This window comes from Myxocyprinus asiaticus, chromosome 33 (genome assembly GCF_019703515.2).
Source record: "Myxocyprinus asiaticus isolate MX2 ecotype Aquarium Trade chromosome 33, UBuf_Myxa_2, whole genome shotgun sequence".
NCBI lineage: Eukaryota > Metazoa > Chordata > Actinopteri > Cypriniformes > Catostomidae > Myxocyprinus > Myxocyprinus asiaticus.
In genome coordinates this window covers 23,934,315-23,951,709 of record NC_059376.1, presented here as the reverse complement: position 1 = coordinate 23,951,709, position 17,395 = coordinate 23,934,315, and the positions used below count along the sequence as shown (strand labels likewise).

General features: G+C 38.3%; 1 protein-coding gene across 3 annotated transcripts in view; it reads left to right on the top strand.

The window, feature by feature from the left end:
* Positions 1–17,121, top strand: part of LOC127424247 (potassium voltage-gated channel subfamily D member 3-like) — a 153,638-nt gene extending 136,517 nt beyond the window's left edge. The window contains exons 3-8 of one of the 3 annotated variants that reach the window (XM_051669254.1): positions 776–944; positions 9,877–9,975; positions 11,713–11,745; positions 11,853–11,942; positions 12,708–12,952; positions 13,272–17,121. In XM_051669254.1, coding sequence (XP_051525214.1) covers positions 776–944; positions 9,877–9,975; positions 11,713–11,745; positions 11,853–11,942; positions 12,708–12,952; positions 13,272–13,476 — 841 coding nt within the window. In that variant the 3' untranslated portion in view covers positions 13,477–17,121. Of the gene's footprint in view, positions 1–775; positions 945–9,876; positions 9,976–11,709; positions 11,746–11,852; positions 11,943–12,707; positions 12,953–13,271 lie in introns of all 3 variants that reach the window. The other 2 variants (XM_051669253.1, XM_051669255.1) reach the window with 2 other exon arrangements.
* The last annotated feature ends 274 nt before the right edge of the window (positions 17,122–17,395 follow it).

Here is a 17,395-nt window from a genome sequence, read left to right as displayed (position 1 = left end):
CGGTTGCTAGGGAGGGAAGAGTCACATGGGGTAGCCTCCTCGTTGTCACTATAATGTGTGGTTCTCACTTTCGGTGGGGCACGTGGTGAGTTGTGCATGGATGCTGCGGAGAATAGCGTGGGCCTCCACACGCGCTACATCTCCGCGGTAACGCGCTCAACAAGCCACGTGATAAAATGCGTGGATTGACGATCACAGATGCGGAGGCAACTGAGACTCAGCCTCCGCCACCCGGATTGAGGCAAGTCACTACACCACCACAAGGACTTAGAGCACATTGGGAATTCTAAATTGGGGAGAAAAGGGGAGAGAAAAAAAAAAATACATTTAAAAAAAAAAAGACTTTCCAAACAAACTTCTTCTCAAACAAATGGCTCTTTGCAGGGGATGAAAGATATGTAAACAAAAGTGGCAACCCATTCATGATCACCTTCTTCTTCAGTAATAATTTGTTGCATTAAAATCTGGCACCCCTAATGTTACTATCGCACTCACCTTCCTGCCTTGTTTCATTAAACAACTCTGTTAGAGTGTCATGGGAAAGTGGCAATTTGCAGTAAAACCATAAGATAATTTTTAGGAAGAGTTTGTGTTTATTTTATTATTCAGAATGTAATAATAAAACCAGATGGAATGTAAATGATATGAGGTGCTAGATTTGTGTAGGTGTGACATTGTGTATGTGTCTGGTTTTATTATTGCTGATGAGTTGTGAAACAAGAGCGAACATATTTCAGTGACAAATGTCTCACTATTTCTTGCTCTTTCTCTGCAGGTATGGAGATATGGTCCCTAAGACCATAGCAGGGAAGATCTTTGGCTCCATCTGTTCTCTTAGTGGAGTGCTGGTCATCGCTCTGCCTGTTCCTGTAATCGTTTCCAACTTCAGCCGCATTTACCATCAGAATCAAAGAGCTGACAAGCGCCGGGCTCAGAAAGTTCAGGTTAGCGGGACTCAGTTGTCTCCATTGTCTCCTCTGAATGGTGCTGCTTTGTTGGAGAAGTGGAGTGAAGCTTGTTTTAAATTATGTCACATCCTTTTCTATGTTGTGCTTGAAAAAAACAAAGTGATTGTTTGTCCTGAAGGTAGTTTTAAAGGATTTAAAGGAGGTTTGTGGGTAGAATCATGTGACTGGAGATGTCAGGATTCTTCAAAATAAAATACTGTGGTGGTACCATGGTATAGTGATGGTATCATATGGTAATATCATAGTACTCTGATATTTACCATGGTGCTAATTGATAATCATATTCATGTACCAAGTTATTTGCATAGTATTTGCTGTGGTACATCTCCAAAAATACATCGCTTTATCATGTTATATGTTTTTTATTTTTTGGTACTTTTTCGTTAGTGTCAGGGCATTGATGTTCCTCTTCTAGCTTTGGAATAAAAGATACTCTATAGCAGAGAATCTTATATTTAATTCATATACTTTAAACCTCAAGATTTTTCCCTATAAAGATGTCTTTGCTGCTCAGATGCTCTCAAAATGAGGTTCTGTTGTATTGCCACCAGTATTTTATAGTTCTGTATGTTTCTCCCTGCCGATATCCAATCAGCCATGTTGCTGCTCTTTTTTTTTTTATTATTATAATTATTTTCATGCCTGATGAATAAGGTTATTAAACGTGTTTGTTTCCGTGTGCATGAAGGATAAGAGTTCTAATTCACAATGCTTTTCTGTCCTTGTATGAAATAACACCTCAAACAAACAGCCTTAATGTTAAATTAAGCCTTTCTCTTCTCCCTTGGGGAATGAAGGGATGACCCGTCACTTGTTTAATGGCAGCATGTCATTAAAAGATTGAGTCTAGACTCTGAATGAGTTCCAGCAAGGTTACATGCCCTGCGTCTATACATCTATCACTCCATCCCTCCCTGTCCTCCTTCAAATGTCTCTATATCGCTCTGTCTGAAGGTTATTTAGTTAGGGTGTAATTATCTGTTAAATCACCATAGGCCTCTCAGCTTTCTTTTGCTATGCTGATAATTGTGAATGTTACAGGAAATTAGTTTGACTGCAGAAAAAAACAAGGCTACTCTACACATCATGTGTGTACTTCTATATCATTTCTATGTGTGTTTGTATGGGGAGAGAGAAGCCAGCTTCTTTACCCAGCAGCATGTGATGCACACAGTCAAGGAGTTAATTTATGCTAATGAGGAATTAATGTATGTAGAGGTTAGGGTGGATTTATAGGGCCAACGTTCTCGGCAGGCAACATTCCCTATGTCTTTAGCATTTTATTTAGTGTTCATTCACAGATTATCCAGTATGGCAGATTTTTACCCACTGTTTTTATGTGTTCCCGCTGCAACAGTGCCCGGTCTGCACTTTATCTCAGCTTGGATTAGCCTAAACTAACTTTTGATGTGAATTTCCACAACATTTCTGTCACAAATATTTTCTGTCCTTTCTCCACACGGCCGCGGGGGATGAAAGTTTATTTTAAAGTCCAAACTAAAGCTGCCACCTCTCAGGTCCATCTTTAAAAAGTGTTGTGCGTGTGAGCGTTTAAACACGTCACTTACTTTAAACTAATAAGAGATTGGCCTGAGTGTATGAATCTGCCTTGGGCCCTGAGTTAACCTCAGCCATCGGATCAGCTGTGCTTACCATCCACAGGACATTAGAGATAGAGGGAGAAAGACAGAGAGAGGGAAAGATGACCAGGAGTGATGTTCATCCTAATGACAGTCCTTCCACAAATAGCTCTCCCAGACGAGACCTGTGGGGAGGGGTTTGTTTGTTTGAGCAGTCAGTTTTAGGAGGTGACCTTCCTTACCTGTTGTACAGGAGCCAGAGCTCATAATCCAAAATACTGCACCAAAATCATACAGCATGAACACTGCACCTACAGCAGTAGTGCTGCACCACAAGACTGGACCCATATTAATAAACCAAAACACTATAACATTTTAAGTGAAGTGTGTAATTTCTGCACCTCTAGCGTAAGGAAACAGAATTGCAAAAATAACGATGGTTTTCAAACAGGTTTCCCAAACACTCTTGCTCTGTCTGTCAATGGTCAAAAAAAATATAGCCCCGCCCCAAACTCAACATTGGAAATCAACATGCCACTTCTGATAGTTCATGTACCCTGAAAACGACCCCATTCTGCTGAATTACTAGAAAGTGGCATCCCCATCAGACATTTTTTTTTACATCAATTAAAACCTGTTCACCTTTCCCTGTCACGCTACTGATAGCTTGTTGCACGAGCAGTTTTTGAGACACAGGTTCTGATCCTGTAGAAACCTGGAATTAATCGCATTAACATAAACAATGGTGAGCATGATTCTGAGGTTGCATTTTCACTCTAAAATTACATTTTTACTCCACTGACAATTAGGTTTAGGGTTAGGTTTGGGTATCGGGGTAGGGTTAATAAAATATGCATTCTTTTTGACTGTATTACATAATGTACAACTAAAAATACAACTCACTTTTGTTGCCAATCTGTGGATATTTCATCACAATAACAATTCTAGTTTTGGCCACTGGGGGCATTGATGCGAATTTCAGTAAGCACAGACCTATTTTAGCTGAAGAAATTTCGACCTGCTTTTGAAGTGCTTTTGTCTGTATATGTGAGTGTTTACTGTAATTGTTGTTACTGCAGTATGAGATATTTCCAAACATTATTACTGATATACAGTAAATACCCATAAATGTATCAGATAGCTTGTGACAATATGTTTTAAAGGTATTGTTCATCCAAAAATGAAAATTCTGTCATCATTTATTCATCTTCACCTTGTTTTTAAACTTATATGACTTTCTTTCTTCCATGGCACACAAAAGATGTTAGGCAAAATTGTTAGGGACTGACAGCCTCAGTCCCCTTTCAGTGTTATTGAAGGTAAAAAAAATATATTTTGTTTTTAAAGGGCAACGTTAACATTCTTCAGAATTTCTTCTCGTGTTCCATAGAAGATAGAAAGTAATACAGGTTTGGAACAACATGAGGTTGAGTAAATGATGGCAGAATTTTCATTTGGGTAAAATATCCCTTTAACATGGACCCTTTTCACACTTCCGGGTTTTGGGATGCGGACGTAAATGATTGCAGGTTAACCTCTGATAGCGGGGAATGGGAGAGAATGGGAGACCACGCCAAACATAATTTTTGCTTATCCCTTTGCTCCAGCATCAAAAGAAAAATGCCACTAATTTCCACAACTTTCCAAAAACAGACTAATTTAGAAAGCGATGGATTATGAAAGTCAGAAGAGAGAAGATAGCAAATTTACTGTCACTCTCTCAGCAGCTGTATTAGAAACCTCATCACATCTGTGGTAACTTGTTTTTAAAACTCCAGGGTAATATAATACAAAGTATAATGTTATAAATTTACACTAAATCATTTAAAAATTGCAAATATAAAAAAGTTTGCTAGATTTACGCTGCTAAATAAGGTGGAAACACATCATCACAGTATGTGAAAGGGTCAATTGTTTGCCTTTTTGTCATTCTATCGACAGTGAAAGTGAGTAGATATCAGAAAACAATGGGTAGTAGAGGATTGGGACACAACATGGGCCAGATTTGAACCCATGAGCACCACACCACATGTGCTAACCAATAGGTCACAGCTCTGACTGTAACAATGTTTTCACTGTTGTTACAGGAATGCACTTTTTAGAGTGCAGAAACCGCACTTGCAGTAGGCTGGTGACAGCAGTGAAACGGAGATTCATTCAGTTTCAGGGCTTTGCCTCACTTTTAGAGCACTCTAGGGCTTTCCAGAAGGCCAGGCACTTAGAACATCTCAGAAATGACAGCTGGGTTTGATGCAGAACCATTGAAGTGAGCATCACCCTAATGAAACTTTGATCAAAGTGAGGAAGATTTAAAATTTCATCCTACAGTGGCTGATTGTGTCTCACCTCACGCACATACTGCAGTTTTTTAGTAACTACTGAAATCCATATACACCGGGACAGCTTATTAATAACTAATGCAAATCTGCACAGCCAGAGAGTTAAAAGAGAACAGACAGTTTCCTAGACATCACACAATTCTTTCATGACTGATCACTCAATGATCTCATTATGCTCAAGCTCTCACAGTTGAACCAAAGGTCTGAGTTTTGTTCAAAGTTAGTCCAGGAATCAGAGTTTTTGATCAAAGTTAGTCCAGTAATTGGGGTTGATTCATTAGTCCAGCAGTCAAGCTAGTTTTGACTGCTGAGAACAGAATTGCTGGCTGTGCTTCTTCAATAGTTCCTCTGCCTATGAGAAGCACATTAATGACTGATTCATTATTAACTCAGCATTTGCATTAAATATATGCACAATGCAAATATAAGCATGATCTGTGATTAGCTTTAACTGCATAACATTATTAGTAGTGCTTGCTTAAGCAAGCATCCCTACTACTATTTCCCCTACTTAGGACTAGGGATGCACAGTAGCTCATACGTTATTGTACAGTGTACAACACTCATGTTATTATAGGCCAGGCTTAAAATGCAAAACTCAATTTTATACAATATGTAACAGGGGTTCCCTGCTCCATTTCTCTATCCCCCAAGGGGCTCTTGGCCTAAGAAAGTTTGAAGACCCCTGGTTTAAACCTGCAGGTCACACTATTCCAGTCCACAGGAATTGTGATCTTGTGGGACTAAACCATGAAACAACACATGAGCACAAATATTAATAATAAATCTCAACTGATTGTGCTGCTGGATAGAGATTATATATGAGGTGTGTCACACTGGGCTTTTTGAATCTGTGTTTGCAATTAAAGTGTAATCTATGAATTTCACTATCTGATTTCAACACAGTTCATTTCTGTTTTATCCAAGTGTTGAATGACTGTTTCAAGCAGCGATATTGTGTCACATTGATAAAGAACCTGAGCATTACTGCACCCATGGTTTGATCCCCAGGAAAAATGCTTCTCTTTTTTTTTTTCCACGATAGCCGAAAATTGTTGCAGCATTTGTTGGAAACACAAACGGTCCTAGAGGCCCAAACTGATTCCATTACATGATGGCAATCTCCTGTGAAAAGAGCAGAGTTAGCACTCCTCATACCCACAGGGACTTCTGTGTGTGTTCGTATGAGTGTTTTAATGATGGTGTATGTTCTTTCAATCTGTGTTCAAGTGTGTGTGAGAAATTTATGAAACATCGGAATACTGGTTTGATCTCGGTGAGGTCTGTGATGCAATTGAGACACAATTTGTTCCTCTTCAATAATTCAAACACAAACACATACACATACATACATACATACACATACACGCTCATTGGTGAGACATACAGTTGTTTCCACATCAGAAAAAGAGCAGCTGATTGGCCTAGATCAGCTTTGGAGGTTGAGTCTGGAACCCCCTTACGGAGTTGTATTATAGAGTGAGGTTATTCACTACAAATTGTGACTATGTGAGTGCAAAACAGTGTTTTTATTTCCTGAGTGACTTGCTCCTATATATGTTGAGGTGAACTCTAGCACTTAGCTGTGCTATTAGCAGTCAGGGCCAGGAAATGTTCATGGCCCTGACTGTTAATAGCACAGCTAAGTGTGTGACTGTGAAAGTGATAAGTTCTCTGAACAAGAAAACAGAGGAGAAACACCTACACAGTCCTATTACACACCTCACAGGGTTCCCACACAAAAGTCTCCTTGTGTGTGAGAGAAAAGATGAAAACACAGCTAGACAACATCAAGTTATTAACACACAAATACTTAAGATATCAGGCAGAATGTCTCAGAGAAAAGTGGATTGACACTTTCCGTAAATATATATTATAAATTCATAAAACCTGTTAAACTCTTGAATAAGAAATGTACTGACTGTTTAGCTGTGTCACAAATAAAACACTATGCACTTACAAAATATACTATGCATGAATTTTCAAAGTGTAGTATCATCCCAAATGGAAAAAGTAAAGTTTTTTTAACTACACGGAAGCACTCGCCATTTAACAGCTGACTGAATTGACGTTTCAAGCGCATGTGATGCGTTGCCGCTAGATTTATCGTGTTAGCCAACCTCAGTTCAACACTTGTATCTTAAACAACGTACACATTCACACAGCTTGGGGTGATGGTAAAGCATTCAACTCACATTTGTAAGGTGCTTTATCCACTGAAGTTTTGCTAGCTGCTATATTCTTTATTACTTACAACTGTTTTGTCGGACCAGCAGCACAGCCAGATAACTCCGCCCCTTTTGCTATGTATGGCAAGCCGCGTGTGCTGAGTGCATGAAGTGTCCAACATTCCACACTCCGTTTTGACAGTTGAAAAAATGCATCATCCAGGTACTTAAAGTACACTTCTGTTTGTAACATTTTCAATGTAAACATACTACTTGCACTACTTACACTACAAAATGGCATAGAAGTAGTGCAGAAGTTTTCGGTTTGGAACACACCTTTTGTGTATGTGTATCAGTTATTAGTGGTGCTTGCTAAGGCATGCAGCACCATTACTAATGCTCATACTGAAACTGTAAAAAAAAATAATTGTCGGTTAACCAAAAAAATTCCGCTTCATGTGGTGACATATGAATTTACTGGTTTAATTCAAATAAAAATATATACACCAATCAGCCACAACATTAAAACCACCTGCCTAATATTGTGTAGGTCCCCTTCATGCCGCCAAAACAGCGCCAACCCGCATCTCAGAATGGCATTCTGAGATGCTATTCTTCTCAGCACAATTGTACAGAGCGGTTATCTGAGTTACCGTCAGTTCGAACCAGTCTGGCCATTCTCTGTTGACCTGTAACTGCTGATCTCCTAGGATTTTCACTAACAACAGTCTCTAGAATTTACTCAGAATGGTGACAGAAACAAAAAACATCCAGTGAGCGGCAGTTCTGCGGATGGAAACGCCTTACTGATGAGAGATGCCAACAGAGAATGGCCAGACTGGTTCGAACTGGCAAAGTCTACGGGAACTCAGATAACCGCTCTGTACAATTGTGTTGGCGCTGTTTTGGCGGCACGAGGGGGACCTACACAATATTAGGCAGGTGGTTTTAAAGTTGTGGCTGATCATTGTATATTTACAGTAAAATTACTGAATCAACCTATCTGCATTAAATTATGCCATTTTTATGGTCAGTTCAGGTAAAAATAAAATCTATAAAGACAACTGCACATTTTCAAATGCTTCCATGTTGCCGAATACATTGAGCTCCATGGAGTGAAGCATCAGCACTAATCCCGGCACAGCGTAAACCTCCATTAAGCATTGTGACAGGGGCTCAAACTTCAAACAATTGAAATTTTGACCCTGTAGACCCTGTCTGACCACTCATAGCATCAGCAAATTATTAACTGACAATTTGTATGATGTATTAAAATCCATCTTTGTAATGACAGGTCCAACTTTGCTCCAAAGTTTGTGATTTTTCAGATATACTTTTGCCTCACTAATGATGTATTTAACAGTACAAAACAAGAAATATTGTAAAGCTGTCAAACTTTATTCAGAGATGTTGAAAGTCTCATAATTTCTTTTTATTTATAAATATTTACCTTATTGTTTCTGAGCATCCAACGACATATTTAATTTTATTAATTAACATTTACCATGAGTATCCTGAGATGTTTAAAGAGTCATCTAAATTACTTTCTGCAATGAATGTATCATAGTGATTACAAGGACTTTCTTCCTGTTCTAAGCCCAAATACATGTTTTCAATGTTTGCTGTGCACACCTCCAGTTTTGTTGCCAAGCAAACTTGTAAAATCCCCATTCAGTGACGCTTTCTGCAAGCAATGCTTGTTATGTGGAGGTCAAAGCGGCGTATGATGGTGTTGGGCGGTGCGTTGACGCCCTGATGCGAGTCATGTGGAAGTCACTTATGGGATTTGAAACTTCACTCTGCACTGTTTTTGCTATAGACATTAGTGATACCTCAAACCATTCTTATTCTTGTACTATTATTTTTCTAATCAATCAGGCTTACAAATTTTGCCTGGTGGATGATAAAATGAGAAAGACAAATCTAGACCATATCTAGAGACCAGAATATAATAGACTTGAGAGTGTCTGCTTTTGACCACTAGAATACACTAGCAACCACCTAGCAATGCTCCATCTAGCAAGTTAGCAACCACGTAGCAATGCACCAAAAGCCAAACCTATCACCTTTACAACCGCATAGCAATGCAAGCACCACTCACATTTTTCAGAAAATGTAAAAACCTGGTAAATACATAATGTATACGCAAGATTAATGCACTGGAAATGTAAACCCTTTTTATCATGTCAATAAAGCTTCTTGAATCTTGAGGGAAAAGAAAAGTCTAAATCAGATCTCTGTTAGAAGACGAAAGAGTGCAAGCACAAATCAGACAATTTGATGCCTCTGGATCTGAGATTATAATACTCATCATTTCATTCATTGTAAATATTAAAATTTGATGTTCCTCAGAAGATTTGACTGGTAGTTTCCACTCATCACCCATGATGTGCCTATAAAAATGACATAGATGTAGGAAATTTGGACTGCTGCTCTGACTGTGATTTATCGCTACATTGCTGTGCTTGCTGCAATACTGCATTGCACAGACGTTTACTGTAATTAACCATTACACAGCTGTGTTCCCGTAATTTACCACTCTCGTTTACATTGTATAGAGCGAGCAAGCAACCACTCTCCAGCTCTGTGCACAGATTGGCTGCTTGGGTGTCAGAGTAGTTCTGATTGGTTCAGTAGTTTCTGAAGGCTCTTGCATTTTTCACAGCAATCCATGTGAAAAACCATTTTGTTTTCTCAGGTATTTTGATCTGAATTACTTTTTAACAGAGATCAGATTGAAACTCAAACGTTTGTAATGGAAAAGCACTGGTAGACTGAATTGTAACTTGCTCTGTATGTATGTGTGTGTGTGTGTTAACAGAAAGCCCGACTGGCCCGAATGAGAATTTCCAAGAGTGGCAGCTCTACCGCCTTCCTGCATAGCAAACGAAATGGACTCAACCAATCACTGGAGCTAACGGTGAGATACCCACATATACACACACATTCATATACACATTCTCATTCACAAAAACACCATTTTTTTTCCAGATTATGTTCTTTGTTTGACTTCTTGTGACTCCTTTTTTCATCAGGCAAACATTGTGCATAATGTTTGCTAAAATGTGTTTTTCAACAAGATATCCATCATGCAGAATTTTAAATGCTGAGGTACAAGTGTCAGGTCGTGGTGCTTTAATGTTTTTCAATGCTAAAAGATCCATGTGGAGTAGGTGAGTTTCAGCACTTAAGAATGGTAATGAGATTTTCATGTTTGCATATTTGCACAAACATTAGCTTAATTAACTCAACATTTAATTTATCAGGACAGAGCAGCAAACTGATGTGAAAATGTCTTAATTACTGCATAAAATGTGAGCATATGTGTGCGAAAGAGATCTGGTTATTACCGTAGTAGTTTGAAGCTTTTCAACTCTTATAAAATGTTTTCCTGGAAGAAGAGTGCGTTGATTCTCTAAATGTGTGAAATGTATTTGAGGAACGATGAACACGCTGAGAGTGAATAGAGTGTACAGAGACGGATCGTAGTCCACTCCACAAACTGCAAACCACTTTCACATTCTCCAGAACAAGAGATAAGAACTTGACAACACTACAGCTGCAAATCTGGATTTTTACCCCCCATTTTTTTCCCCTCTAAAAAGTATAAACTTTGTCCTCTTTGTCCCATTGATAGGGGTTAAACTTTGGAAAAATCATAATAGCATAGTTTGTTTGGTTTGGTTATTTTTCTCTGTGGAAGTAAAAGTCATATGTTTTTGTCCAAGCAACTCTTCAATTTACTATCACTGTTAGTACAACTTGTCATGAGACCAGACTGAATGGATGGATGGATAGACTAATTGTTAATTAACTATAAGGGGTACACTTGAAACAGATGGCTTCAAAGTGAATACACATGGACTGAATGCAACAAACTCATATTTTAATTGTTGGTTAATTTAAATGTCGGTTATTTAATTGTCATTAAAATAATGTCACAATTCAAGCGAATTCAATTCAATTTTAAAAAAGGCTTCATTTTCTTTAAAGTTTATTATCTTATTATCTATTATTATAATAAGTACAAATTGTACATTTAATGACCTAGACATTTTTACATTAATGAGATTCACCCAGGAATGGTTTTGAATAAGTGGAGTTTTGATCAGTTTGTGGAAGCTGATTCATGGTTAGCCTGTATGATTAGTTCCTGGTTACTACACAATAAAAACATACACTTCAGATGCTCAGAATAAGTGTACCCCAAGTATGTTACTGTAATGGACCTAATTTTGCTCTTGCTCCATTTCTATCAATATCTTTTCTTTCTGTCTCTCTCTTCTCCCACACATCACTCACTGACTCACTCAATGTTATTTTGGTGCTCGCTTCATGTTGACGTGAAAATATGGAACAGTGTTTGTACGTTCAGCTGGAGGGCCCAGTGTGAGAGCACAAGTTCACAGGCAAAGCTCTGCAGTGAAAGAGACAGATATATTGAGTTTTAGTGACCACGTCAACGAATTTGTAATACTGAATAAAGTGAAATCACTGTGATTCAGTCAGTTCAGTCTGCTGAGGCACCTCAGTTGAAGTCCTTTGTTTCTCACAAGTTATGGATGATATATTGTGCTGCTCTGTTATGGATGAAGTTCCTTCCAAAAACAGTAAACCACTCTCCATGTCTTTCCCTCCCACCCTTACACAACAGCAGCTCCCCTATTACAAGATGAAACTTTCACCACAGGTACTGAGCCAAAAACACACACTCGCTCCCTCTCTCCACTTCATTATTCTTGTATGAAATGTGGTGATCCTTTAAAAATTATTCAAATGTCTGTGTGTGTTCTGCAGGGCTCCATAGAGGACCATCAAATGAAAAAAGCTACAACTCTGCTGGAGAGTCAGCACCACCATCTTCTTCACTGCCTAGAGAAGACCACGGTTAGTAAAAAACACCCTCACATTAAAGGCAACATGAAACCTTTACTTTCTTAATAAAAGACCTTGGTCTTATTATGAATGATTAATTGGTGTGCACTATTCAAGCAAAAAGTAAAAGTATTACATCAAAATGTTATGACATTCTCCACATCTGAAAATACTTTTTTCTTGTGGTGGTCTATCCAAGGCTGTGGGGGTGTGGCTAATTAATATTAACCAATTAGAGCCTTAGATTTTTCTTCCCTAATTCACTCCAATCAAATGTTAATTGACAAAATGAAAATTATTTCCTGCTGAAAATTCTGTTTTGCTCAGAAATATGCCACATTATGGAAGATATTTCATGCCGTCTTCAAAATACACAGACTTTGAAGCAAAAGGAAAAAGGCTTTAAGGGGTTAAAGGTCCCCAAAAATTTAAATTCACATTTTATTTACCTGCATGTTGTTCCAAACCCATATGACTTTCTATTTTCCATGGAGGAAAAAAGGAGATGTGAAGCAGAAAGTCAACATTCGTTTTCATTGTATGGAAAACAGATGCAATGAAAGTGAATGGAGACTAAGGCTAACATTCTGCCTCTCTTTTTTTCCTCCATAGAAAATAGAAAGTCATATGGGTTTGGAATGACAAGCAGGTAAATAAATTATGACAGAATTTTCATTTTTGGGTGAACTATTCCTTTAAACAGTGAACAAAACATTAGAACCTAATATATGGGAGAACTCATATCTCATATCAATCATAACGTATTTCTGTGAACAGAATCATGAGTTTGTGGACGAGCGGCTGTATGAACAGGGGTATCTTCAGACAACACTCCAGAACTTCCCATCGCGGAGTCCGTCTCTGTCCAGCGAGGAGGGCATCACGGGCACCTGTTGCTCTCGGAGAGTCAAGAAAAACATCCAGCCTCTCAATGCCACACACTCACATCCACACACACACAACCTGAAGGAGCTCAGCACCTTACACATCCACTGTAGGGAACAGCAGCCACTAAACACCAGGTTTGGGCTCTAATCTTTCTCAAAAAAGAAATTCTGTAAATTACTCACCCACATGCTGTTCCAAACCCCAAATCCGTGGAACACAAAAGGAAATGTTAGGCAGAAACAATGAAAATGAAATGAAAAGGAATGATGATTGAGGCTAACATTCTGCCTAACATCTCCTTTTTTGTTCCACAGAAAAAAGTTGTTTGGAATGACACAAGGCTGAGGAAATGGCAGAATTTTCATTTTGGGTGAACTATCCCTGCCTTTAAGTAGTATTCGTATGCGGTTTCCCTTATGCAGACCTCTTGCTCTCTCTCTCTCTCTGTCTCAGTCGTTCCAGTCTCAATCTGATATCGGATGAATCGGGCAGTCTGAACTGCAAGAGCAGTGGACTGGTTACCACGGCGATCATCAGTATCCCCACCCCTCCCTCAAACAACTCTCGAGCCAGCCCTGATGCTCCGTCCCCTCCAAACCCTGGTGCTCCGCCTCTTCCGAACCCCGGCACTGACGTGGTGAAAATTTCTTCGCTGTAAGGGACAACAGAACTCAGGAAGAGAAACTGATGAATAGCCTGCCCCCTAGTGGGGATGGATTGCACTGACTGAAAAGACAAGAAAATGAGAACGATGAATAAGGATGTGTGTGTAAATGAGAGAAAACAAGACGACCATAAGTATTCGATCACTCTCCATCAGGACTGATGCGATGAGGGTGTCACTGTGCATAAAACATTTTCCTTTCTTTTTCCTCATATTCTGCCTTTTGTGTCATACTGTTTGTTTGTTTTTTAAAATACTTTATGAGAAAGATTTTTTTCATCTGTGACTCCGTTTATTATTTGTCGGTTCTGACATCACAGACAGCCTCTCAAAAGGCCTTGGCTCTCTTTATACCAATAATGTTATATTTTGATCTAGCACCATTCCAAAAGGATCAGAGAAAAATCAGCATTAGAGTCTAAATGAGACCGTATGAGTGTGACTGTGTTTCTTAGACTATGGCAAGTTATTATTTTTGGAATATGTATGGATTTGTGGGTCAGAGTTAGGTTAAACGTGAATGTTTCTGCCCATTATGTATGTGTGTGTGTGTGTGTGTGTGTGTGTGTGTGTAAATTACAGATTATCCTTCAAACTCTCAGCCTCTCACACAGTTCGTGCCTCTCAGGGGGAGGAGAGTTTCCTTCTTCTAAACCATTGTCTCTCCTTGTGTCCAAAATGTTGAGCCGACTTTGTAACGTCATTTGTTACCTATCAGACATTACTATGTAATATAGAACCAAAAAACAAGAGAGAAAGAAACACAGAAGTGTTTTGAAAAACTCTATGACTACAAGCACAAGGCATCGCTGAGATTTTGTTAATACAATGTGTATCAAGGCTTGGTTTAACTGTGAATATTGTTGATAGAATATTTTGTTATATTTAGCCATGGTTTGGCAAAACCAGAGCAGCTGCCTACCCAGCCCCTTTCTGTCTGTCCCGCCCCTTTCCTGTTTACTGCTGGCCTGCTTTTTGTAATTGTTCTGATCTAAGTGTTATTGTCATTATCGCTCAGTGGGTATTTAAAAAAAAATCGTCTAGTTTGCGTAAACTCTACATGGGTAGGAAACTTTTGGTGTTTGTGTTTTTTCATTAACAGTTAATGTTTTGAATTGTTGATTTTCAGTTATTTGTTGCTGTTAGAAGAGAAACCAACAACTGTACAAACCAATCAGAGCTATTCTCTCCCTATAAACTTCCTCCTTTTCTGTCTTTGTCCTTATATGTCAGCCATGTTCAGGAGAATGGCATTGCCAACAAGAGAGTTTGAAAGTCATCAAAGTCAGTCGAAAGTCGTTCTTGCTTAGTCTGTGTCACGTTGACTGTTTCAGAATCTTGTTTTCCAACACTGGTGAAACTTAAGCAGAATTACCAGCAATTAAACACAATACCCGCTAAACTCCACCTTATGTACACTAAGCCCCATCTTCTCTACCATAATCCTCACCTCAGAACTTCTAAATTCCATCCTTTGTACCCTAAACCTCTTCCTTAATACCTTAAATCCCGCCCTTCCCCTTAAACTCCACTCACTTGTGCCTCTAACACCAGCATATATAAGAAGTGACCCCTCCCCTCAGGATATTGTTCTAGGGACACTGAGTTTTGAGTTGTAATGTTCAGTGCAATGAGACTAATGCACTAAACCTCATATACATGGAACTTAAACTTGTTTTTTGGCAAATGACTGGTCCTGCACAGATAGTATAAGCCATATTTTCCAGAAAGCATCACAAAAGAAAAATTAAATAATAAGATTACATAACAGATAACCTTTAGTTGAACCTTACGGTTGAAGTGGATGACCAATTACACAAACACAAATGTTTTCAAGAGTTATCATTATGTTCTTAAAAATATAAATTTTTATGACTGCTAGGACATCAGTATTACAGGGAAAAGCACACTTTGACATTAGGAATTTCAGGGTATCAAGCCCACATTGTTCTTTTACCAGGTTTTTGAAAGCTCTTTGAGTTCAAAATGTTCTTTGATGGCCCCTGTGTTCATATTACTATTATCTTCCTGTTTGTTGTACATACAATCCATCACAAAAATCCAAGTATGGATCTTGATAAGTACCATTATAAATTCATCAGCTTTTTCGGTCCAAGTAATGTTTGGTCCCTTTGTGATTTACCATATTGATTTCCTTAGGTGTACATAATAGATAATATGGTAATATGGAAATATTGTAACAAACTAATCAGATGGGAAAGTGTGGCCGATAGAGTCTAAATTTTAAGATAATAAATGTTAAGTATTGAGTCACATGTGCTCTTCACACTGGAGAAAGCAGTAATCTGTTGAAGTTATTTCGCTTTTGCTTTGCCTTTACATCTAGCCCTGCAGGGAACACTACAGAACCATAAATGTAATAGAAGTGAAATGTTTCATTCATTTGTGCAGTCCCTTCATATGACAGAATTGGTTGTTTTGAGCGTAAGTGGAATTCTGTACGTGTCCAGCTACATACCTGTCAAGGGTCTTATTTCTTTCTTCGTGTGTCTGTGCTTGTTTAACTCTTTTACTCTTTATGCGTACGTTGTTTGTTTGTTTGTTTTTTTGCGATTGTCATGTTGTTCTTTTCAGCATATTCCTGTTCACTGTCAGGTGTTAAATATTATTTATGATTTGTTGTGTGTCACAGTTGTGAAACGCCTGATAAATGAAATGTATCTGCCACAAATCCATCTGCTGTTTGTTCATTTCTTCTAATAAGTCTAATGCCAAACGGTGATCTAACAGCAATTTAGGCTTGCAATCTCTTAAATCAACATTAAAATGTGCAACAAACGTTTGGGCTGAAATAAAGTATAGCTTCAACATCTGATAAACACGTCAGAATTATCTGGGATGCAGAAACTAGCAGCAGCTAAAATAACAAAAAACAAAATCTAGTTCTGTGTGTTTCACACTCTCCAGAACATTTATCTGAGCACCTCAAATAGATTTCAGTATTTAGCATCAATAACATCAATAATTTTCAGCTGCTTTAAGAATTTTGTTTAGGATTATAATGTTACCACATGCAGCTTTGGTGACATGATTATTCTGTGTTAATATTTCTAGCTCCATTGAGTTTTAGGTTATTCAGGAATCCAAGTATCTGTAATAATAAAATGAACTAATGGCCAGGATATGGTTCAAACATACTCTTTAAATTCATTTTTAAAGAATACCAAAACTGTTATTTTACTGTCTCACAGTACCCAATTTAAATTGCTGTATGGATTCGTAGCAGGATATTTTATTTTCTAATCCGTTTACTTGGGATTTCAATTGTAAGTTTTTTTTTTTTTTTGTTTTGTTTTTTTGTGGTAAAGACTTTGAGAGCTTACAACTCACACTGATCAATTTATTGCCTGCCTTTGTTTGGCAATACTTTATAAAATCTTGGATTATTAAGTCATCAACAAATATTATGTAGTGCTTAGCAGATCGGTAGTTCATAAAAATATTAAAGTTGACTCTTCTCACTCTGAGTATACATTAATCTGTTAAGCATTATATAATATAATGCTGTTTGTTAATCACTTATTAATCAAAGTTATTATAAAGAGTTGCCCTTTACACTTTTGTATACCACAGTCATTTGTTCAGCAGACCATTTACAAACCTAAGGTCCTTGTAAAACATTTTTAAGCTTCTGCCTCAAGGTGTTACATGAAGCATTTAGGAATGTTTCTGAAATCAGGCACTGACCAGTCAAGTATCTCTCCGACTGCTCCAGTACTTCAGTCATCTGTTACTCCCGAGTCTAACAGTGAAGAGTCTGCGGAGTTGTGAGCGGATCTGCCTGTTAAGCAGCACATAGATGAGCAGGTCCACTGCTGCAGAGACACAAGTCCGAACCAGCGTGCACATCTCCAGTTTACACAGCTGCCAGCACTACAGAACACCACAAATC